We start from the raw sequence: 24,905 nt of genomic DNA, 5'->3' as shown, positions 1-24,905 counted from the left end.
TACTCCACCTTCGGTTTGGTTGGTTCTTGGCTCGGAGAGGATCTCGTAGCCATCAGGGAGGAGAGTGTCAAAACTTGAGACAGAGCTGGTTGTGAACCATGTCTCGGTGAGAGCAAGGACATCAAGGTCAAGTTCTTCCAGGAGGTGGCAGATGTCAGATGAGTGTTTGACAGCAGAGCGTGAGTTGAGAGTAGCGATGTGGAGCAGGTTGCCACATTTGAAAGACTTTCAGGATTGGGTACAGGCTTGAGGTACACCCAGCGGAAGTGGTAATGGATGCGAGAGTGGGCAGAGGAGGTAGCTGGAGGTGGTATAGTAACCAGAGAGAAGGAGGAGGAGGAGGAGGAGGAGGAGGAGGAGTAGGACGACGACGACTTAGGTGGCGGAGGGGCCAGAGAGTTGCTAGTAGGAGTAGCAGGCGAAGGAATGAAGGAAGTTGATCAGACCCGTGTGATGCCTATCGAAAAGAAGAGATTGGGCTGAGGGCCCTGGACCAAGACTGTGCCATTCAAATGGACATTAATGATGGTCTTGGAGTGGAATGCGGCCAAGAGGAGCTCCCACTGAGTGTGACCATTAATGGGAGAGGGAGAGATGGGAGAGAGCCACAACCATATGAGGGGTCCATACGTCTGTTGAGGGAACGACAACGAAGATGTCAATGAGTCTACCTGGAGGAGGCACTTATGTAGGTATCAGCGATAGGGAGTCTTGGGTTGCAAACCAGGATGTCCCTATTGAACTGCTTCCTTCCAGACTTAGTGAGAGGGATTGGATAGGATATGGAATAGCAGTTGGAGAAGATGGGAGAAACAGAAAGCACCATAGAGGGTGCAAGGAGGAAAGTAGGAGGAGGGCGCGGAATAGCAGAGGAGAGACGCACAGCCCAGTGACGCACAACGCAGGATGCACACACTGGATTCAGGGGGTCGCACAGTAGGGAACACACCGGAGGAGCAGACAAGAGACTCACAGCAGCACAACGGTACCCCCAGTGGGGTGGGGACCTAGAGAGTGGGAGAGAGCCTAGTTGGGACACAGTTCACAGTACAATAGTAAGCACAGTTGAATGGGGACTTAGAAAGTGCCTAATGGGACACAGTTCAGTAAACGGTGACTACAATTGAGGGGACCTAAAGAAGGGACCCAAAACACAAAGTATGGCCAATTGCTACAGGAGAGAGTCTAAGATTGTGCAAAGACACAGTACATTATGTCAGGAGGTTAGGTGGAAGCGTGGGTAGTTTAGTAGGGAGCAGTAGCGGCTGCTCCCACTTCCCGCATCTTTCTTACCTTTTGGATGCGGATGGTTGACGGCTGCGCAGCATACTCGCACTCTGCCCCCCACCCCTTTGTCGCCAAACACCTGTGTTGCACAACACCGCACCCTTAGCCTACGCAGGCTTTTGAATTGGTAGCTTGGTTGTGTATACACAGAGCCCCAGTTCTGTTTATTTGTTACATACATATACATATAAATATTTATATAGCACAGCATTTTTGTGTTTTTAGTTGTTTTGAGCAGAACGTTTTCTGTAGAAATGGTACATCATCATGTAGCAATTGGATTTCAACTTGGTCAATGTGTAACGACTTTGAACTTTTCATAGGACTATGCAAAAGCAGGCGGAGTTATCCAGGAAGACATTTCAGAGGCATCTTTAATTGTGGGAGTTAAAAGACCACCAGAAGATAAATTAATTGCCAGAAAGACTTATGCCTTCTTCTCGCACACGATTAAGGCCCAAGAAGCAAATATGTCCTTGCTGGATGAGATCCTGAAACGGGTAAGACAAACACAATTCCAAAAGCTATCTTTGTGTTGTGATTGTGAGCAGTGTTACCACCGATATATAGGTTTATTGCTGCATTACTGACATGAGTTATTGCAATTGATTTGGCGTAGTTGACAGCTAGGTGGATTTTTTTCTTATTGCTATGTAAAATGTTACTGCTGTATATAAATACTCTAGCCTTGTGATCATAAGGAAACCACGTGTGGAAATGTTGGCTGTGGCCTCTGCCCAAAAGCTGTCAGCACGGAGGGCAGTACATCATTTGAAATGCATTCCCACAGCACATTTAAGAAAGCCCAGGGCTTATTAGAGACGTGAAAGCGCGGTTGTGCGCTAGTGAATAATCAAGGGTTCTAATGACCCCATCTAGGGTGCAGGTCGTGTATGTTTCCCAGGTCTTTTGGGGGCAAGACACTGCCCGTTCTTATTGATTTTGTTTGCCCCCTGGGAGGTGTGCTGGGGGAACAGGATGTGGAGGGGCATTTCCTGACTTCCTGGTCTTGAGGATGACCTAATAGGGTTTGGTCTTCCAGCCATAGGGGGTAGGGATGTTTTCACGACCAATCTTAGGAGAAGTTCATGACCGGATTTGACAGTTGGTAGTGTTAAAGAATTTCTGGAAGTACTGTTAAGATGGTGACTGGAGACTGACCTGTGCAGTTTGGTTTCAGTGGAGGGAGAAACTGAATCGTTTTCAAATCAAGGTGCTTTTACATGGATTACCCAACATGCAATGCAGGCAATGGATGACTTGCATAGGTCCCAGGCAGTGAAGTATGCCTCTCGAGTGGGCGAGCAGTTGGGGTTTAGCCTAGTTATAGCCCCTAGCAACGAATCTGGCACCAGTGAGCTTGAAAGTAAGCATTGGACAGACTGATTGGAGAAATGACTTGCTCCTCAATCGGACACCAATTTAATTGTATGAGTTAAAAATCCATAAATGCCAAGAAGTAGAAAGGTGAAGCTTTGTATGTTGGGGGGGGTAAGGGGGGTGGGGCTTAGTGTCCCATAAACATTCCCCTATGAATGTTCTTTAGAGCTTGAATATTTACAAGCTCTCAAAAGCCTGCTTCCATCTGATGTTCCACAGGGAGTTTTGGGGGGAGGATGGGTTTCTGATCACGCACAATTCTAAAATCTCCCATGTGTTACATGGTGCACCGTTTAGCTGTGCATACCGCTTTTAGTGAATGAAAGACAGTGTGGTTTCTTTATTATTTACTATTATCATTTTACAAAGGTTGTTATACAAGTGGTTACTCATTGTACTGATTGTTTGCCAGGGTTCCTACTTACCCCGGTTTCTTAGGTAGATGCACATATCGTGAATCTTTTCTGACATGTTGCCATCATGCAGGGGTTTAGGCGGCCCTTCTTCTCAGGTGACCCATGTTGTTCCTTTCTCCTGTGTTACACAGGTAGCAGCAAATGTTCTCCTTCATGCCTGTGGGAGACAGAAAAAGAAATATTGGCAAAGTCAATATTTCTGACGGTTGCCGTTGTATGTTGCATTTTACATTTACAAGCATGAATGTCCCACATACCTAGCAATGACTTTAAACGTTCCAACCATTTCTCCAAGTTAGCATTTTCCACTATGTAACATTAGTAATAGATATAGTAAAAAGAACTCACTTGAGTATTGGGTATGGTCCCCTTTTACCATGTCTATTACTAATGTTCTATGACTGCAAACCCTAACTTCTTGCAGAAGTTTTTGGAACAGTTAAAGTAAGTACAGGGAATACAGGCCCCACATAGTTACTACGCTCATGCCTATGAATGTAAAATGCAATAAACGTCAAATACCAAAACTATGGACTGTTCAAATTATTGGCTAGTTTGACACCTTTAGACGGTTTGCCACCCCCCCGTAATCCCCCGCTCCCTGCTTCCTCTTCATACACCTTCCTACGTCCTAAGCATGCCCTTAACCACGACAATGTTCTGCCTGAGAGTCTGGTATCAGAAAGCAGACAAAATAAGTGGTACAGGGGGCTGCCAAAAAAACGTGAATTCACACCACACACAAACTATCACAAACGCTTGATAAGCCAGCGCACAGTCCCGAAGTCACAGCCATAAGCTTTTAGTAATTCCCTTTGTTTTTCTAACTGCTTCCTATCCATCTCCGGCCATGTTGCCTATAAAAAAGTCAAATTTGGCAGAAAAAACCGACCGCAAGATTATAGTTTACACAGGATCACACCCTGGCCAAGTGACGAATCTGCAGCCAAGACGCCCAACCACAGGGCCTCTCTTGACCAGCTAGCAGCAATTTCTGCTAGCCTTCCTCTTTGAAAAAGTAATGTCACATCACCTGAAAAGGTGCACAAATCACACACCTGGAGAAATGCATGTAATCTCCTAGCATTTGACAAGCCAAGGAAGTAGCTTTCGTTTACTCCCCCCCCCCATATCAAGTTTGCTAATGCACTTTTTTTAGATATTATTTTTGTTATGAAGGAATAATGTGAGTGTTATGACAAGAACAACAATTGTGGACACCATGTGCCCTTTTGAAAGCTGCTAACCCTGTTAACTCCTATCCACCAAACTCCTCACTGCACACCTGCATGACATGGCAAAATACTGCTTAACTCCTGTTGCACCAATTTAAATATTATTGTTTCTTGTACGTCACTGCTTATCCGTTTAACATTTCTCCTCATTTGTGGAGCTCCCGATTATGTTCTTTTGCAGACAAAAATCTATTCTTTGCTAAGACTTTTTTTTCTGACTTATCCTAAATCGTCTGGGCCCTTTTCTTACTACCACCGTGATCTTGGGTCTTTTGATAACGGTAGCTTTCTTCACTTTCTACCTCACTTCCATTTTCTATCTGATTTTGCTTCAACTTTCTGCTAACTCTGTTGCTTCTTCTCGCTCCTCTGTTTAATACCCTTCATCCGGCTACATTTTTCTGCCCTAATGTAAGCCCCCTCAGCCTTGGCTTATCCCTGTGCTTTGTTCTCTTCACTTCTCCTTCTCCCCGAGGAGCGGCACTACAAAATCTCTAAACTATCTATCGATCTTGACTGTTTATCCTGATTTCAAGCATCATATGGCAGTTCTGTTTCTTGCTAAGAAGCTCTATTATGCAGACCTTATCATTGCTCTTTTCATCCTCGTATATTGGCTTTCTAAAGGGCTTGAATTTGGTGTATAAGCACACGTCCTTATCTTGATCACCACTCTTACCTGTGCACCTATTGGGTTTCTGTTTCTTTCATTCCACTGACACTGCTCGCCTAGGCCTCTAAATTTCTATTCTCGGCTTGTCACTCTAGACATTCATCATGCTCTTGTATTGCTTGATCTAGCTGCTACTTTTGAAACTGTGGTTAATTCTATTTTCTCTTCTACACTTCCTTCCATGGGCTTTCCCTGATCAGTTCTTCACTGCTTTCATTGCTTGGGGTTCCCATACTGGATCCCCTTTTATTTCTTCTTTATTTCTATGCTGACGATTACCAAATCTTTCTTTCCTTCTCCCTTTTCTCTGATTATCTTCATTCCACCCTTTTAACTTGTCTTCTTCTCCAGCTTTGGGTGACTGCCTACTCGCTCCATCTGAATCGTAGATCAAAGCAACTGATAAAATGCTTAAAATCTCATATATCATATCTAAAACAACTCTGAATATTCATAACATTCCGTCTAATAAACCATGAGTATTAACCAGCTGATGCGATACACCTACCCAGAGCGTTTACTGAGTCCTGATGCAACTAGGAGTAAATTATGTACGGATCAAGTCGCTACTGGATCAGGCAGTAACTTGATGGAACACTGCTAGTCTGCATGCGCCAAAGCTCCTTGTTTTGAAGAGTGGTATTACATTTTTTTTTTATGTTCCATACTTGGGACAGAACAAAATAAAGTGGAGCATGGTTTCCTCAATATTTAGACAAAAAGGACTGCATATTATTGTATCGCTCTGGTTCTTCCAAATTGCCACAATGTGGCTAATGGGAAGTTAATTCAATCTAATTTGTTTCAATAAATAACTATTCTGTAATGTTGGGATACAATTCATGTAATTCTCTCTCATGGTGAATGTTGTAATTGTATAATGCAGCCCTTTACCTATTGTGATGAATCTGTAGAATGTGTTCCTTCTCCCCAGAGGGGAGCCCCCAACCTTTGAGGCCAGGGACGTGAGCCTGCTCAGCAAGACCCTGCATAGGGGTCTGGGCAAGTGGGACCTCACTGGGAGGGACTTCCCTCTTGGGGACAAGGACTATCTGTCTAGAGCATGCTACATGGGAATCGGAAAGACTCTTACTTCTGTTTTGAACTCTCCCAAATGTGACATTTTGTCAATCTCTTTGGGTAATGCTGGATTCGGCCTGAATTCCAGAGGCAAAGAAGAATGACATACCCATTTTGTTTGTAATGACGTACGTAAAAAGATGGGGAACCTTGAATGGGGAGGGGGAGGGAGGGGGAGGGGGAGGGAGAGGGAGAGGGAGAGGGAGAGATATAGATAGATAGATAGACCTCAATAGACACAAAGGAAGCCTATCGGGTCTCTGGAGAGCCCCGAACAATTGAGAAGCCATAAGGGTTACGGGAGCGTGGAAAACAAGAATGGGCAAATGCTGTACCAAGCTCATGCTAAAGCAAGCCTGAAAGAGGGCCGGAAGACTTTGGGAGAGTGCTGGGAACAAGAAACGTAGTGAACCGTATTGGGAGGAGAGAGCCTGAAGGGTTCAAGTGGTTCAAGACAAGGACACAGTCAAACAAGCACTAAATGGTGGAGTTGTGGTAGGGAAACATTGTCTTTCTTGAAGAAAAGGAAACCATGAGGTGTAAAGATTTTAAAACGTGGCATACAGAACCTGCAGAGAGGCTGAGAACTGTACTGCAAGAAACTGATTAACTTAAACCAACTTTTCTTCAAAACCTTCTTTTGGAAAGATCCATAATTTGACATACTTTTAAAAACATTCTTCCTCAAGAAAAGGAATCCAAGTGTTGGACCAGACATAAGCCCAAGATTGGGGCTGTTTCTCTGCCCACTTAGTTTTTATTTTTTTGCTTTTCTTAAGAGGTAGGGGCCGGTTAGTTGAATAGGATTCGAACTAAGGACTATTTCTTTTGGGACATTTGTTCTAAGTCTGACTCCTTCTTCTGGTTCACCACAGTATGTAGAATGTCACTGTCCTCCCTTTTAACATCCCACAAACGCCTTAATGTGTGTAAAAGCTCTCATTTATTATGAATGGTTATGGGATTGTTGTGCAATATTGCCCGATTGATGTACCAAAACCTTTCTTGAATATAATGAATCAATGGGATTTCTTTTTGGTTGGTCTTTGGCTAATGTTTCTGGTAGTACTCACTTGGTTAATTTCACATTTGAATTATTTCAGATTGAGTGGCACATAAAGAGTGGTCTCAGTCTGTAATCATCAGTTATGTATGCCTGGTTGAGTTTGTCATGCACCGACAAATGCCTAAGTGGAAGCTGGAAAGGGACCGGAGACGTTTCAAAAAAGTGTCAACTTTTTCTGCAAACAGGTCTTCAGACACCCATATTCCACCCTCATGAGGTGCGACTGCCTTTTGCTTTAAACCGTATAATCTCATTATTGTGCCATTTGTTTGCTATCTAAGCAAGTTAATTGTCAATATTGCATGAGAGGATTTTGCCATGACCGAATTCAGAGCAAAAATGTGCTCTTTCCCTCCAGTTCTGTGAGAGGGTAATTCCTAATTATGGAAATCTGTTCCAATTTTAGCCTATTTCATGTAAAATGGGGAGCTCTAGAGCCATTACCTCCAACTACAAGACTCTGCGATTTAGTCCTGTTCACTGGTAAATGTCTCTGCATAAAACCGGCATACCTGTTAATCGGTGCCTGCAGAGCTTTCGGTGTGCGGTTGAGGAGTACTGCACCATCCACGTAACGTAAAAGTGGAAAGGGCTGGCATCCTGGTATTGAACAGCCTTGGTGAGTGTAAGGTGGCCATGACACAACCTTGTTTTACTCCTCTTGGTCCCTTAAAAAAAGTTGCACCCAAGCAACAGACCAATCGCCACTCAGTCATTATTTAGTGATTTAAGAAAGGAAAAAATTGGGTGTGGGGGGGTATATCTGTAACGGATGAACCTCCTTAAAAAAAAAAAAAAAAAAAAAATTACCTTTCTACCAAATTGAAGCCGGGGAGAGGTCCATAAAAGCCAAGTATAATACTTGGCTACTATAAACTCAATTTGCAACTTGTGCCTTTGTACCATGTACCATGTCTCAACCCTCCAAATGCTGTCGGAACGCTCCAAATGCTTTGATTCTGCCAAAATCTTTTTAGAATTAACCCAGCTCACAATCCTTGTAAACACAAGTTGGCCACATATCTTACTGTTGGTATCGAGTAGAGGTGCTGGACAATGATATAGGATTAGCGCAATAATCCCTTTTTAGTTGCGACCTGAGGTATTTCTGCCAGCTCACAGGTATCTGGGCCTTTGCCCATATTACGTTTATTATCCTTGTAAGAAAATGGGACAATAAGTATGTCTGATTTAAATAAATAAGATGGTGTAGCATGCAGACCTGAACATATGTGAGACGCTTGTGTCTCACTTACTTCCCTTATTTCGACTGTGCTTAAATCATTACGGTTATCTCGGAGAGAGTTTCAAATAAGCAATCTCACCCGGACTGGCAAATTGCTTACCACTTCACATATGGGATTACACTTTGCATGATATTTCTTAGATGCTGCCTCCTGCAGTTGGCCTGCTTATCAATGTCACAATTAGTCTTTTTCTGATTAGACTTCCTTGAACGATATACTGCAAGTAAGGATCTTCTCGTGTTTCTTACCTACAGAATTAAGGGTGTTCATGAGGGCATGCATCGTTCCTTAGAACTATAGCCACACCAATCCTTGTCCTTCAATGCCCTTTGTGTTTTAACTTTCTGTCTGGGTGCTTGAAACATTTGATTCACATTTGGGGTTAATACAGAGTAAGATTCAACAATATCCTGTGGGCTAGTGGATATATCCAGGCATAGCATTATTTGATTTCAGGTTTTTTCAAATAATGTTACCGTTTAAATCTTATGGAATAAAAGATGCCCATTTCAGGGACCTTATGATAATGCCAACAATGTTTGAATTTTTTTATTTTATTGTTTAAAGTGTGGACCTAGCTCAAGAGCAGTGGAGCGCTGTACAGAGTTTGCGTAGCCGGCATTTGGGCTGGCATCTTTTAACAGTAGCACAGTACTATGAGGTCTGTCCATCAATGTATGCATCCATTGGAATTAGTCCTTGGTCCGGTGTTGTCAGGACTTCTAACATAAAGGTGAAGGGCTTAGGCCCAAGTCATTGATGAACACTAAAAGATTATGGTGACGTCTTTTACTAACCCTAAAATCATGTATTTGTGTCCACTACACACCTTTTAGGATGCACTACATGATTGTGGAACTAAATCTAGGATTCTGAAAAGTTATCTGTTCGGGAGAGTCCACAATTATTCACCCATTGACTGGCACACGTTCCCATTCATGTAACTTTAGACCTAAATCATAATCGAGGCCCACACTTTAGCAGGTATGTTCCAGGCCATGACATTTAAAAATGTCTATCTATTTTTAATCATTCTAAGAGCATAGAAGAAGTGGCAGCGGGATACGCAGACACGAAGGAGAGACCGGTGAGTTGACCTCTGACAGGTGATTGGAGGAAAAAAGGAAAACCGCTTTCTTGGAGAGAGAAACTTGAATAAAAGAAGTTATCAGTCATTTCCAGGTGTAAGATTGAAAACCCAAAGGTGGCAGGGAAGTAGCCCTCCTTGTGGAGAGTGGCCAGGGGGAGAGGGATATAACCTCAAGTACGTGTAGCTAATTAAACAGTGGAACAAACCTCATCAATGGGTGTTGCATCCTTATGGAAGAAGTGAATCTTACTATTCTTGGAAGTCAACGACTTTACTGATGTTTTGAAGTAAACCACACCATGTGTAGTTTTGGGAAATTTATCTTGGCAGGCGAGTACACCAGGAAGTGGATTGTTAGTAGTAGTTCTGGCAGGTTAGTGAACCAGGAAGAAGACATTGAAATACTGCATTGTGGTGAAAGGTTGTGGTGGAAAGAAAGTGGCAAGGCCGCTGAAATGTTTGAACTGTGGTAAAACCATCCTGATTAAATATTGTTGTGTATAAAGATGAAATGTGTAGCAGTTGTCTTTCTCTATAGAAGAGAAAATCCTATTGAAATATTAATTGGAAGAGTGAAAGGCGTTTGGTTTGACAAACAAAAGTATATGTGAACTTTGTGATCAACTTTGTTGGATTAAAAGAGAATCGTAATGTCAAGTGAAACCCTCCAGGAGTGAAGGAACTTATTGTTGGAAACAGAACTTGACTGTCGGGAGAAAATTGTGTCTGTTACATTATTATTGGAGTGAACTTTGTTCAATGGAACTTTTATTTGGAAATTCTACCTTGATCCTGGCAAAGGGGATCCGACCAATGGTCACAAGAATGTGGATCTGATTAGTATTTTGTTGAGATTGAACAGCCATATAAATACGTGAAATATTCTTTTTATTGTATGTATTAGTGTGCGGGACAGATACCTTTTTGTAGTAGGATTTTCCTTTAGTCTTAGTTTCATAAGTAGGGAAACCCACATTAGGTTAGGGAAAGCGAGGCAGTTATCTCACCCTTTTAAGTTAATAAAATGGTTTTCTGTGAAAAACCTTTACCAAGTTGTCCGACTTGCTTTTCTGAGCCCTCACAACTCTTAGTCGGTCTCCCAGCATACTTGCTGCCCCCTCAGTTAAATTTTTTAATCTTTTCTTCTATTTCTGCCTTTCCCAGCACTTGCTTCTCAGCATTGTCTCTTTTTTGACAATTCTCTACTGTAGCATTTCCTCTGTATGGTCTTTCATTGCATTCATGGCCAGGCTCCCCCATACCTATCTTCCCTGTCTTCTTATTTCTATTTGTATTCCCTATTATACTTCATCCTCAATCTCATTTTCTCTTTGCTGTTCGTAGGCCTCTTTGTGCTTCTCGTTTTGGCCCTTTTCCCTGACTGCTCCCTGAGCATTGGATTGCGCAACATCTCTTTAGATATGCTCCCTTATTTCCTAGTACTAGCACATGTCTGAAACACCACTTTTTTTTTTCTTTTTCCTATTACTGTGTAAGAATATTGTAAATGATGATTAAACTTTTTTTTGGTCATTATTTTCCTGTTTAGCGCCTTCGTGATAGTGCTATGTAAGCTTAATAAAATTACAAATAAAAACAACTGACCACAAGCCCAACTAATCAACCATCGCAACCAATGCTGCTCATAATCAACACAACCTGGTTCACCCCCGCCCCCCATCTGCCCCATAGACCAGCGCCCATTAAAACTTCTTTCATTGCGGCAACAGCATAAAGCCAACCTTGTCTCATGGGCCTTTGGTCCTGCCAATAACATCCATTGTATTCCCACTGAGCAACATTAAGTAGAATCTGAAGCCACCAACCATTGTACACACTGGTCATACTCTCTGCAAGTGTCATTGTAATGATTCTTTTATCTGTCATTGTTTTCATAGCCCTCGTAGTAATTTGCCCTTTCACATACCCATGTTTCTACAGTATATAGTACACTTGGGTAACAGGAGTTTTTGCTGCAGCAGAATTAATCGCAGGAGAATTCATCAAATGTGTTTGATGGTATTTTGCCCCAAATATATGTGGGGGTGGTTTTCGGAAAATTAAGAAATGTGGAGAATCAGGGGGCTGCAGGCATCTCTCCTGCATATAATTGCAGAAAAATCGATCAATAAAAATAAATGTGAATTTTTTTGGGATAAAATCACATAGAACCATACATTTGCACTCTTCCCAATCCATGCCGGCCCCACAATTATGTTTTGTTTTTCAGGCAAAAAGGGATATGCCTATCCTTGGTTAAAGTCCATACTTATTGTAAATGTCCCCTTACCCAAACAAATTCACTTACGGTATTCCCCTTAAATGCACTAGTCCCTCTCCCTCGCACCATTTAGCCTTTCTGTGACCTTTGCTTTATAATCGTTATTTCACTGCAAGTTCTCCTGTTCACCATCAATGCTGACCAGTCTTCATAACACAGGAAACTAAATGTCTGGCCAATCCCACATTGTTATTGTTATTGTTATTTTGCACTTATATAGCGCCTTATATACCATTGGTATGGTCTGAAGGCGCTGGTAGGTTGAACGCCCTTGGGAACCGAAGTTCAGATCAGTAGAGAGAGTAGGGAGAGTCAAAAGGTGCGTGTGAGCACCGGATATGTGTGCAGCTTGTGCGGTACACGTGTAATACCTGCTTCTTATCGGTAGGTGTGGTGGTTGAGAGATCAGGAGAATGTGTTCGTTCTGGCAGGATTTATCCGGAACGGATGTGGCTGCGTTAGGCCTGAGGAAAACGCCTGGCTGGGGATGTGGGACCAGCAGTGTTTACATAGAGTGATGTGGAGTAAGCGGTGGATGTTCGTATGAGAACAGTTATACCGAATGGTGTCATAGTATCTCTGTGTTCTAGTTGAGTGGTGATGTAAGGAGAGAGTAAGCGTGGGGTGTGGTGTGATGGGTTATATGCTCTTTCAGTGTGCAAACTTCTAAAAGCAACTTTCCCAGAGAGGGAACTGGGCGAACTTCTAAGTACAATTTTCCATACAGAGTCTATTGGGAACAGTTCTAAAATCATTTCATCAGAGAGGGTATTGGACTCTCTGGCTCCAGGCTGCCACTGAACCCCATCCCCTTAGCAACTGTTGTGCGGCTGGAAATCGACTATCCTGTTTTTACGTGTTCTCCCTTGCCCTAAGTGTGCTTTTCAATAATTATCCTCAGTTTGCATGTTTTTGTGTACGCCTGTAGACTGTACTTCAACCGGCTTTTAACAGCACCACTCCCACAGCTGCACAGCCCAATTACCTTGCTGCCATAGTTCTACCACAATAATCCGTGCTATGCAACCCTTGTAAACCTTGCTTGCAGAAGGTAAGGTGGCGAGAGACCTCTACTACCTACCTCCATCCTCCGATCTTATGCACTCCCACTACTCCCCTCTCTGCACCACAACTCTCCCTCTATCCTACTTCTCCTGTCTCCACTCTACTACTTCCCCGTAACCCCTCTCTTCCTGCTACTTTTCCTCACCCCATACTACTACCGCTCACTTACCCTCCATTCACCCTTCTGCTCCGCTTTCCATGCAATCAGTCTCGCACCTTTCACACACACCCAGTACCACTTTCTGTCACTAACCAATACCCCACCTTGCAAGCCCTCTCAATCCTCCTTCACTCCTTCCTCCGCAATCCTTCCTTCTCTTGGTCTTCCTCTTTCTGCTTACTCAGTCTCACCCAAACAACCCACACCTTCCTGTTATCCTTATATCCTCCCACTTCTATTGGCTACCTCCCTCACCTGGTTCCTCCTGATTTATTTCCCCCATGGGAACTGTTACAGGTACTTGAAGGCATAAATGGGGGCTTAAGCCCCTCCTCTTTGAAGCACAGGTCTATCGCGTTTCAGTAATGGCAGACTGCTACAATCATCCAGTCTTATTGTTGAAGTAAAAAAATAATAAAATGCTTACTGGCGTACACTGGATGATGGATTCCCAACCAGACTGCTCTGTGGCCTGGTGCCAGGTAAAAGTCTATTTGTGGGGTTCTGCACTGCTCTGTGATCGGCTTAGGGTTGAAGTAGCCGGTGATGCTTTGTCTGTGCAAATGGCTTAACAGATTCCACTCGCTTATGATCTTCTGCTGCATGGATGCTTTAGACTTTCTTTCTCCATGTCAGGTTGGGTGCCCAATTTTCTCCCGCAGGGCCAGGCATCTTCGAAGGGGATACCGAGAAAGACTGGTGGTCCTCTTGCAATTGCGATATTGGGTAAGATAAGGTGGTCCAGGTATCAAGCAAACCAGCACAACATGAAGGGCCAGAGACTTGGGCACTCTCAACTGCTACCTTCCCCTCTGGGGAGGACTGGCTCTGGCTTCCATCCCGATGGGCCTTCCACCACAGGCTGAGAGGGGGGTCCCCATCCATTCCTAATACGAACAGCTTACTGATCCAGTCAGACACCTCTACCCTTTCTTCCAAATCGTTCTTCCACCCTGGACAACTGGACACCTATGGGTACCGGAAAAGAAACTCTGCGTTGGATTGCTTGGCTCCAGCTCCGTGTTTCACCTTGATGAAATATTACTCTTGAGCTGTGTGGGTTGGTGTCTTTGTTCCTGGCCATCCACACCAAGGAGGCATGGTCCATCACGTTTGATTTGACAGCCTATCAAATGGTACCAGAGATTATGGGTCACCCATTTTATGGCCAGACACTCCAATTTGTCGACTGGGTAGTTTGTTTTCTCTACTGATGAAGAATATTGGTTTCTCATATCCATTCTCTCGTTACGATAAGACTGCTCCCTCTCCCACTAAGGAAGTATCAGTCTGAAGTACAACTTCTTTTGTGAAGTCTGGCATGGCCAGTATGTGACTTTTACATAGTGCATCTTTCAGACTCTCAAATGCTTTTTGTGTGGCAGAGGTACCACTGTTCCAGGTTAGGGTGGCTTTGTTAGTTTGTCAGTTAAGGGAGCGGAAATGTCAAACATTTGCTGGGATATCGATGGTAGTAATGGACTAGCCCCAAGAAAGCCCAACTGTGTGTTTTTTTTGTTTTGTTTTGTTTTTTTTTTTTTTTTTTAGGACATTCTGAACAGCCTCCACCTTGTTGTTCTGCATTAAGATCAGCCCATTGATTATTTAGAACTGCAGCGATATATTGAGTGGCCACTCTTAACCTGGGGAGTTCCTCCCTCACCCCCAATCAAGAAGCCCAAAAACAATTAACTTCCCTTTTTTTTACGCTGGCTCTCTTGAAGACTCACATAGAGCCACATAAATCTCCCCCCTATGCCAACAGTGATCCAAGAACCAGGCTAGGGTATAGAAAGAATATATATTTAAATTACTGGGGGGGGGGGGGCTCTCCACTGGCACCTTCAGTTCCCAACCCCAGGGGCTCTGGGGAAAAACAGACTTCTGGCCAGCACTTCAGTCAATGGAATCCCACCTCAATCCTCTCACTATGGCTCCTGGGAAGTATCACAGCATCTGTTTTCTAGTCTCCCCAGCAATGGAAATCTCCAGTCCTCTTCCGCTATTCCCACCCAGATCAGGTTTCAGCAGATCTTCTTTGATTTTTGGCAACTGTCCCTTTTTTCCATAGTGCAATACTTTTTTTTTTTTTTTTACCCTTGAAGCCCCTCCCGTGGAAAGTGAACATTAGACGATGCTAATTTATGAGTTTGCAGCCAGGATTGGACTGAAAAAAAAAAAACAATTATTGAAAGATCTTTTTGTTGATAGTTTCAACTTTTTCAACAAGAGTTCCTTTTCATGGTATATATTCAGTCTTTGAGTTTCATTGCTTTACATTTCAGAAAATAGTTTTCAACATTCACATTCAATGCTACATACAAGCTTTTTTCATTTGTCAGTATATCTGATAAGCTTGTTGGACCAATTGGAAAATCATTTCACATAATCAGTATCCTATAATCTTTATAGAGATCAGCCCTATTTAAAAATAGAAAGTAGGGTAAAAATGTTTTAAAACATTAAAAGGACAGAAATATTTGCATTAATTCACGCTTGATGAAACCTACAAGCTTTTGTCATTTTGATAGTACATCAGATGAAATCCAAATTGGTTCAGTTGGAGGATTAATTCTGAGAGTTCATATTGTATGATAAATCGGTGTAGCATGATCTCTATACCCGTTAGTCTTAAATTAAAATGGAGTTGAGGTTTAAAATTATTAAAACATTGAGAAAATAAATCATTTTTGTTTGAGGGTGGAAGATTACCAAGCATACAAGTAGCAACACTCAGTGTCGCCATGTGACAATATGTTTAGATCAGACAGACAATAAGAAAAAAACTTTTGGTTAAAACAGAGAATTCACAGTAGATGTTAAAAGGAGAGTACACGCATCGATCTAAATAGTTCAGTGTACATGGTCAATAATGGATATCAAGCAAACTGAAAATTCTAGCTTTGATGTAAGTTTAAAGCTAAGAGAAACTTAACAATTGCAGTGTTCAATGAGATGTTGGTCGCGAAATAAGAGTCCATAATTGATCTTTGGTTAGTAGATTGAAATGCTCAAAATATTTAAAAAGAAGTGACTTCCTTAAGTCTTTTAAAGCTGATAAATCAAGTAAGTTTTTTTTGCAATGTTTCATTAAACTGTACATTTTTACAGAATCAACAGGATATTTCATTAGCTCTAAATTGCTTAAATTTCGCCAGTCTAGTCTTAGTTGGCCATAGATCGAGTTTCAAATGGAGGATTGCAATGGCATAAGCTGGATCTGGAAGTTTTATTAGATAGGAGGGAAGTTGATTCATTGCTTTGTGCGAAAAGGCTCCAGATTTGAATATTGCATAAGTGTTAAATAGGTCCCAAGTGCGACACCAGTCCCATCGCCACAACTTTTGTTTTGCTTTGTCGGGATCTTCTAATAATAATTCTATGGAAATGTCAGCTTCTTGTAGAATGTCTAGACAGTGAACTTTCCATAGATGAAGAGGACCTTGTGTCGATTGTGTTACAGTTGCTTTTAAAACTGGACGTAGCTATGTTTAAATGTTTAAAACATTGTCGCTATTGTAGATACCAGGCATTTACGATAGGCCGCTAGGTATTGCCAGGATACAATGGTTGATAGGGCAGTTAAGCCAAGTTCAAACTTTATAACGGCGATAAGTGTACTAAAGGGGAGTCCTAGTATTTTCCACCAATACAATCCTAAACTATCCCATCTTGGGCAGTTAGAGGTTTGGATTGTGCCCTGTATGTGATTACGGGGGCTACTTTAAGTCTATAGAACATTATTGCCGGTTTGATGGAGCATTTACCATATTTTTTTTTGCAGGGCTTTCCCTTGGGTAGCTAATAGTATCATTCTGCTTCTCAATTCCTTTTTATAAGGCTGTTCTGACCGATAGTGTTTAGGTTAATGCCAAGATATCTATAATTCGTTACTTGCGTGGTCAATGTTTTACCTAGTCTCCCATTGAATTTAAACCCTGTCTTCAGAAGATGATGGTGGAAGAATAAAATATTAGATTTACGTTGTGTTCATTGATAGGTGGTTGGAGTGGGCATACTTCTCTAGGGCTACTAGCTTCCTTTGGAGCCCTATGGGTGTATTATCTAGAATCACTAGATCTGCGTGAAGCAGCCATGCAATTTCTGATAATCCTAATCCTAATCTTGGCAGGAAAGCTGAAACTGAACTAAATGATTTTCCAATGTCACTAATATAAAAGTTAAATAAAATTGAACCAAATCTACATCTGTGTTTTAACCCTATGTTTATTAAAATTGGTTGTGATAGTATATCATCAGTTGTGAGTTTCACTCTTGATAGAGGTTTCTGAATAAAATTGACAAATAAAATATACAATATGGGTGGGACAATTTGCGTTAGCTAATTTGGTCCAAAGGTGACCTAAAGAGATTGTGTCGCAAGCTTGTCTAAAATCAAAGCTAAAAACACCAGCTGCTTGGTTATGATCGCTTGCTTTTTGATAGCTGATAAAATAGATTCAAGATAGTACCAACCCCCTTTATAAAACCAGACTGATATCTATCTAGGAGACTAGTATCGTTGAGCCATTTCTGAAACGCATTAAGAATGAGTCTAGCGAATATATTTCCCGGTGCATCAAGCAGGGTCTAAAGTTTTCTGGCTTGTTCCTGTCCCCTTTCTTGAAAATCGGAATTCTAATCGATTGACGCCAGGAAGAAGGGATGTTACCTGAAAATATTACTTGTCGGAATATAATATATAAAATTGTGGCCCATTCAGCTGAATTAAATTTCAAGGTAAAATTTGATAATGTGTCGGGTCCCGGGGCTCTGGATGAATGGAGTTTATTCATTATCGTAATTATATCTTCTTCATCATATTTAATAGATTCTACGAGATTTGATGGCTTTGGGACAGGGCAGGGTCATATAGTATGGAAAAATACGTCATCCAGACTTGCTCGTCAATAGTATTGAGGACTAAAGACTGAGGAGTATTTGCTTTTGAGTAATTGATCAAATTCCATATTTCTGATGCCGATCTTGACATTAAGGCGGTTAACGTTCGTTCCACCTGTGCTTGTTTAGTTGTAGCTACAATCTGCTTTATTTTATTTTTGTATTTTGTTTTAAGATTACTTCCATAAGACTTGGGGATCATTGGTTAGAGTGCTTTCAATGCTTGTTGTAGATTCTTCTTGAGTTCTTGGATTTCTGGGATGTAGCTGTACTTATGGTTGATAGTTGAGCGTAAGGGGTTGTGAGTGCATTGCTTAAAAACAATTATATGATTAGAATAGTCAGAGGTCTCCATGCGATCTTTGTAAAGCATGAGATAGTAAAAGAAAAAATTTAACTCGTGAGGTTTCCATACAAGCCGATTACGACCCTGATTTAAATTCAAGGTCTGTGAGTAGAGCTGAGGGGTTTGAGCAAGTTGAGGAAGCCATTTAACCTGCAAGACATTATGGTCGCTTGCAGGGTTCGAAAGTACTTGATGTGATTTTCTTGTTTGCATTGGCCTATACATAGACATCTATTATGGAAGAGTGTGATCCTCCTTGTTCAGGTATAGTTCATTTGAATCAGCATGGTCCATTTGGCTACTCTCGAGTTTGAATCTATGAAAGATGGTACCAAGCAATTCATGTTAAGATCTCCTGCTATAATAGTTGTCTGTATTTTGCAGGCAAGTAGAATGAGATCAAGAAGTGATTTTAAGTGTTTGGATGAATTTGGAGTTGGTTATCGCTTGGGGGTTCCAGTAGATGTTAGCTAATGCTGTTTTAGGATAAAAGGGATGATGGAGATTTGAGGTTGTTCTAGTCATGAGTTGTATGCCTGGGTTGGGCGAGAATTATCTCTATATGCAAGTTAGATTGTAATGATATTGCTGTTAGTAGCCCTGCTGCTGGTCTTCCTTGTGCTGCTTTAATCGCTGAGTCCCAGGCTACATTATGGTTCGGCCATACAGGTTCAGATGTAAGCCATATTTCTTGTAGCATGGCTACATCGTAGGTATTGAGGAAATCTGCTTTAGATGTTAAAAGATGGGAAAAGCCTCTAGTATTCCAAGCCGTAAGTGAGATTTGTCTGGGTTGATCAAGGATGTCACGCTAGCAATTATTTTGCGTTGACAACGTTTGAGCTGGATCAGACAGCCAGGTCCATCTTGATCTTGGTTGATATGGTGGATTGATGGTCTGTTGCTCCTGGGAATTCGAAAGGACTCCCTTGCATCTAAACATGGTTGTTGTGAGGAAATATCCTCACGTTTAGCATTCGAAGAGGAGTTCACTTGGGAGTTGGACTGTTGAGTCTTTTCATGAGTTATAGCTGGTTGAGCTGTTCTAATTTCGATTAGGAGACCTCGATGGAGCAATTCCGCTTGCATTTGCTAGATTACGTTTTTTACGATTGTAGATGATATCTGGATTTCTACTCTATCTGGGTTGGATGGGTCAAGATAGGTCACCCTTTCTACATCTTGCAATCTAATGTGCTGATTGTTTTAAAGATGTTTAACAAATTTGCTCTATGGGGATATGGATCCATCTGCATCCTATCTAGCATGGTTAGAACTAATATGTTGTCATATGAGATAGTAGCCACATTAGAGCCAGAATTAGTGAATTTTGCAGGGTCACTTTCTAATCTAGTTCTAGTGTGCTCATCCGTATTATAGAGTATTGCACAGTAGATGCTGCCACCCTGATTTCACGCAACTATTTTGGGGGCCGACACTTGGTTTGTCAGCACATTTTTGGGCTAGAGTTTTAAAAAAGGTGGGTTTCACATCCAAGTTCACACAAAATGACTGTTTAGAATTCACCTTAAGAGCTGGTAAGGAATGAACACTTTAGTGGACAATTGTAGTGATAGGAGGCGAAGACATGCTACAAACTGATAGGTTCACTAAGTCATCCTGTGTAATAGGAGCTTCAGCTGAGGTGTTAGGTGCAGGTGATTGAGTGGTGTCACTTATTTCTACAGGGGTTGCCAGCTCAATACACCATTTTCGGATTCTTTTGTTTGTGGTCTCAGAGCACGAGCAGCTGGTGTCGTATCAAGTGTCTGATCTTCATGTGACGTTGCATGATCTGACTCCATAGTACCACCTGTGAGAATTCTTCTGGGGGGTGGACTGATTGGTCACAAATGTCTGTTTTTTGGTTACAATTTTTTCATTTGGGCAAAGACAGATTTTTTTTTGGTGACCTCCAAGATGGTTTCACAAGTGCTTTTTTAAAAAAATGTTTTTATTTTTTTCTACTTTTGTTGGTTTGTTGACTAGGGCGAAATGCATCATATAGAGGTACTTCAGGACTGGGCAATATTTAAATTTCCGAGGTATCTATTTGAGGTGATGCAGTCACTGGTGCCGAAGGAACCAGGCCCATGGAGTTGACTAAATCCAGATTGGGGAAGGTGCTGCTCGCTACTCCCTCACCAGTCAAAGGATCGGTTAGTAAAGGTGTACTGGGTTTTGGAGCTAAGTGACAATCACGGCTGTTCATTAAATTGCATGCTATCCAGTCGACTTTGTTTATTAAGATTTGTGTTGGCATGGTTTGCTTTTGAGACTTCTAATCCTCCAGTAATAAGTAGAGTTTGGTCAATGTGTATATATACTTGAGTTGACAGCGTTTAAAGCAGAGTTTATAGAGGTATTTGCCGGGAATCCAAAAGATGGACGAAACGTATGTTTATTAAACAATGCTACTAGTGAAGAATCAGAATTCGATTTGAGATCGATTACCAACAGATTCTTCATTGGGGTAGAAGTCCAGAGACGTTGAAAGTCTGGTAATTTGAGGACTTGCTGCATATTGCTTGTGAGGACTTGAGTTGAGGAGTAGGGCCTCCTGTTTTTCAGGTATGAAGCATTTGGAATCTGGTGACTTTTGTATGATGGACGATAGCGGAGAGAAACGAGCAGGCATTGGTTTGGATGATAGCACTTTAGAATACAGTAGTGAAATTGCCTCGGAGGAGAATAACCTAACCCTATAGCGATGCTGACAATCTGAGTCCTGAGTAAATACTTGGAACTTGCTAGAACTGAACTGTTCGTTTTTATAGTGGTTTCTTTCCTAGAATCCTTTTTGTGCTACCTACACTCTTAGGCAGGTATAAAAATGTCACGTTGAAAGCTACTAGCTGAACATAGTTACTTGACACCTCAATTCTTCACATGCACAGCACCCCATTTCTTACTTGCCAATAGTCAATTCTCTATAGCCAATAGTTGAGTGCACAGTTTGAGCCCTGACTTTAGTATTGGGTTGAGATGTTCATGACATGGCTTCATAGTTTATGAAATGAATTTTTATTTGTCTATGATCACTCGTTTTTCTTTTTTTTTATACTCTCTGAACCATCTTTCCAGTAGGTCTTCTTTTTCTTTATTCCTTGTGCCTTTTTATTATGGCTCAATATAAAATGAAATTACAAAACACATGGTCTGCCTCTTGGAACATGCTTGCTAGCACTTCAAAAAATGGTTAAAGTAAATGCATCCAAAATGAAAACGAATATTCTGTTTTTACTGTAACATTTAAAGAATTGTTTTACCGAACCACCTTCCGGTAATATACTTTCTAACTTTTTTTGTAATATATTTTTTTTTTTAGGAAATACGATTGATTGATTATGAAAAAATGATGGATCACAAAGGATCACGAGTTGTGGCCTTTGGGCAGTGGGCCGGAGTGGCAGGTATTTTATTTTTCTTTTCTTGTGGAAAAAGATGCAAAAAAAAGCCTGAATACATCTGAGATCTCTTGCTCGATCTGTTTATGGAACAAACTCCCGCTCCAGCCCCTTTGGGAAGTCATTAAGTGTATTGTGCATATGATGCAAATGTTAACTGCACATATTATCCTGCTGCAGGGGTCTCAGTAGGAAGGGCACGACTGCTTGCAGACCCATTGCTCTATCCCGAAGTTGTGACCTTCATATTCCCCTAATAATTGTCTGGAGGGTATGGTGGCACCTTACGTTAAGGAGAGTTGTTGAAAACCTGAAACTATCAAAGAGGGTGTGGTGGCCCAGCTCAGCAGATGCCAAGGTAATGATGGGGCATTACTTAAGTGAATGCAGAAGAAGGCACTTTGAGAGTCTACCGCTGAGAGGGACCCAGGTTTGTTGTCCAGGTAAGGGACCTTGCACAGCCATTGACTGAAGGGAGCTAGATCGTCACATGTGTCTCGGACTACCTCTTCACCAGGTAAAGAGGGAACGCCAGACTATGCTTCTTGCCTACCAGGAAGGGAATAGGTCTGCCTTTTATTTATTTATTTCTTTGGGGCGCCACCTGTGAGGGAGAGCGAGCGCGACAGTAAGCTGTGTAACTCAGACATCAGCATCTGGATGGTATTTGGCACGGTTAAATGTCTTTATATCGAAAATGTTATAGGTAAACACACAATGACAACCTGTATACTGAAAACATTTTTTGGGGGGGGGTAAATCCCCATTTACCACCCTTAAAAACCCACCCCACACATTTCCCCAAAAAATTACCCCTTTACCCCACTCAAATACATTTGGTATACCGATTTCCGTTAATGCTCCATATGTGTTTCTCTATATAAATGTTCGATATAAAGACTGGATACCGAGCAAATATGGTGCAGCTTCATCATAGGCTAAGATCATATTAATAAAGTAAGTTAAATGAGCGAGATATTAAAACAGGTCTGCAAAGAATGATCCAATGATCCAATGAACATGGGTGACTGCCTGCACCATAAACAAAACAATTTAAACGGCTACTAGTTCCAGATGTCTTTTGTGCTAACTTTGTACAGTTTTCTTTATTGTAATTTATAGTTGCAGTTTACCAAATGTTCCTATTAATTGATAGTTATTAATATATTCACAATCAAAAGATCAAAATCATTTCTGTAAGTTTCACTTCAACTGAGGTGCAAACCGTTGCCACAATGTGACTGAAAAGCGAACGCATGTTTCACTACAAACATTTCCAAGACTTTCGTTTGATCTACTTTGCAAAATTTCAAAATGCGTGTGTTGATGCTTATTACAAATGGCTGCAAGAGTCAAGCAAAAGCTTGCTTTTAGCTTCATGAAGACTTGATTTGATTGAAATTGTATTATGTTGCCACATAGATGGACCAATATTAGCAGTAGTCGTACTACTAAAATTGGTATTTCAAGTACTGGTGATTAGTGCTAGAAGTAATTCTCTGAATAGTAGTAGTGCGGTAGTGTGCTGAGGTTAAAACCAATCAGTTAAAAACAATAAGCAGGCGGAGCCTGAAACATATATTTAAGGCCGTTTTTATGGCATGAGTTGCTAACTAAACCAATTTGGGTTATTTAAGAGAGCGCTCCTTCTGTAGTATATGGCATTTGTAACGCCCCCTATACACAAGTGTTTCAAGGCGCGGTGGGGCAAGGAAGGGGGCACCGAGACAACGATCCTACTAAGCTAAGTGACATTGAGATTGTGCAAGTGCAGGGGAGGGGGAGTGGGAGTGCCAGGGGGAAAGGGGAAGTGATGTACATGGGATCAAAACAATGACGAGAAGTGTGGCCAGCAGGTGGCAGGTGCAAGGGTAAGTGTAGGCAGCAGGTGTCCAAAAGCGCTGGTAGGGGCACTGTAGGGTTACAGATACAGACCCAAGTGCAAGGGTTGCCGGGAGGCAGTGCGGGTGTGCACTTGGCGGGCAGGGACCTGGGCCCGAAATCAGAGGGTAGCCAGGTGACCAGTGCAGTATCGGACAGGAAGTCAGCAGGGGCGAGGAAGAGAGAAGGCAGAAGCAAAGAGGAAGGCCTTGAGGTGCTTCCGGAACCGGAGATGGTTCTTCACAAGTTTCAGGGAGGCTGTTCCAGAGTAGGCCCCAGCCGAAGAAAGATCTACCACAAATTTGTTGCTTGGAGAAGCGATTTACCCTGACAGAGTTAGAGGTGGAGGAGTGAAGAGCAGGAAGGTATTTACGAAGAGAGAGTTGGAGGTATTGGGGACCCAGAAGGCCTTGTGGACAATGCAGAGGGTCTTGAACTTAATCCTTGCAGCCACTGGGAGCCAATGCAGAGATTTCATTGCTGGAGGGATACGATCCCTGGGCTTGATGCCAAGGACAAGTCTTGCAGTCCTGTTCTGCATGAGTTGCAGAGGGCGGAGAGTAGAAGCAGGCAGATTTAGAAAGAGGCTGTTGCAGTAGTTCAGCCTAGAGAGAACCAGAGCTCTAGAGATGGTGATCTTCTGGGGGAAGGATTGGAAAGGAAGAATACCTCTGAGGAGATGCAATTGGTAGTTTGACTTCTTGGAGACATCAGAGATGTAAGGATAAAAGGAGAGTGTAGAGTCGAAGAGGACTGAGTTTCTTAGCCTCACAGGTGGGAGCAGGAAGAGGGCCAAGGGGAGCCGTCCAAAGAGTGACAGGAAAGGAGGGTGCAAGTGTGCCGATGAGGAGAATCTCCATCTTACTGGCATTAAGGCAGAGATAGTTGGCGGCACACCACTCCTGGATAGCAGACAGACAGAGATGAAAGAAGGAGAAGAGGTGGCAAAGGGGAGCCTGAAAATGAGCAGAGTGTCATCCACATAGCACTGAAAGTTGGAGCAGAGAGCAGCAATTCCGTGGCCATCAAGGCACTAAACCATCAAGTAGTTCCTCCCACTTTTCCACCGCTCTTTTCAGAGCTTGTACAGTGAAGATTTTGAAAGAATAGAGATGGTTTTCTGTCATGGAGGGGGCAAAGGTGGCATAGGAGCAGGAGGAGGAGGAGGAGGAGGAGGAATGGGAATAGGAGATAGAGGACGAGAGTGGACAAGATGTCTTGAGTTTTAGTGGTGAAATGAGAAGACAGGGCCATGCAATCGACCTGGCAGGGAACAGGAGAGGTAGAGACTGCAGCAGGATTGGTCAGGTCCTTGCAGATTGGATGTAGGCACTCTTGGAGAGGACCGAGGCTGTACTGCCTTTGGAGTAGTCGGCAGGCCAGTTTATT

At 42.2% G+C, this 24,905-nt stretch overlaps 1 protein-coding gene across 1 annotated transcript in view; it reads left to right on the top strand.

The window, feature by feature from the left end:
- Nucleotides 1-24,905, top strand: part of AASS (aminoadipate-semialdehyde synthase) — a 950,357-nt gene that overhangs the window by 179,435 nt on the left and 746,017 nt on the right. Inside the window, exons 3-4 of the mRNA XM_069629092.1 lie at nucleotides 1,611-1,787; nucleotides 21,557-21,641. Coding sequence (XP_069485193.1) covers nucleotides 1,611-1,787; nucleotides 21,557-21,641 — 262 coding nt within the window. The remainder of the gene's footprint in view (nucleotides 1-1,610; nucleotides 1,788-21,556; nucleotides 21,642-24,905) is intronic.

Source organism: Ambystoma mexicanum, chromosome 12, assembly GCF_040938575.1.
Source record: "Ambystoma mexicanum isolate Mex_15411 chromosome 12, UKY_AmexF1_1, whole genome shotgun sequence".
NCBI lineage: Eukaryota > Metazoa > Chordata > Amphibia > Caudata > Ambystomatidae > Ambystoma > Ambystoma mexicanum.
The sequence above is the reverse complement of the archived record's forward strand: the minus strand, read 5'-3'. Positions and strand labels throughout refer to the sequence as shown.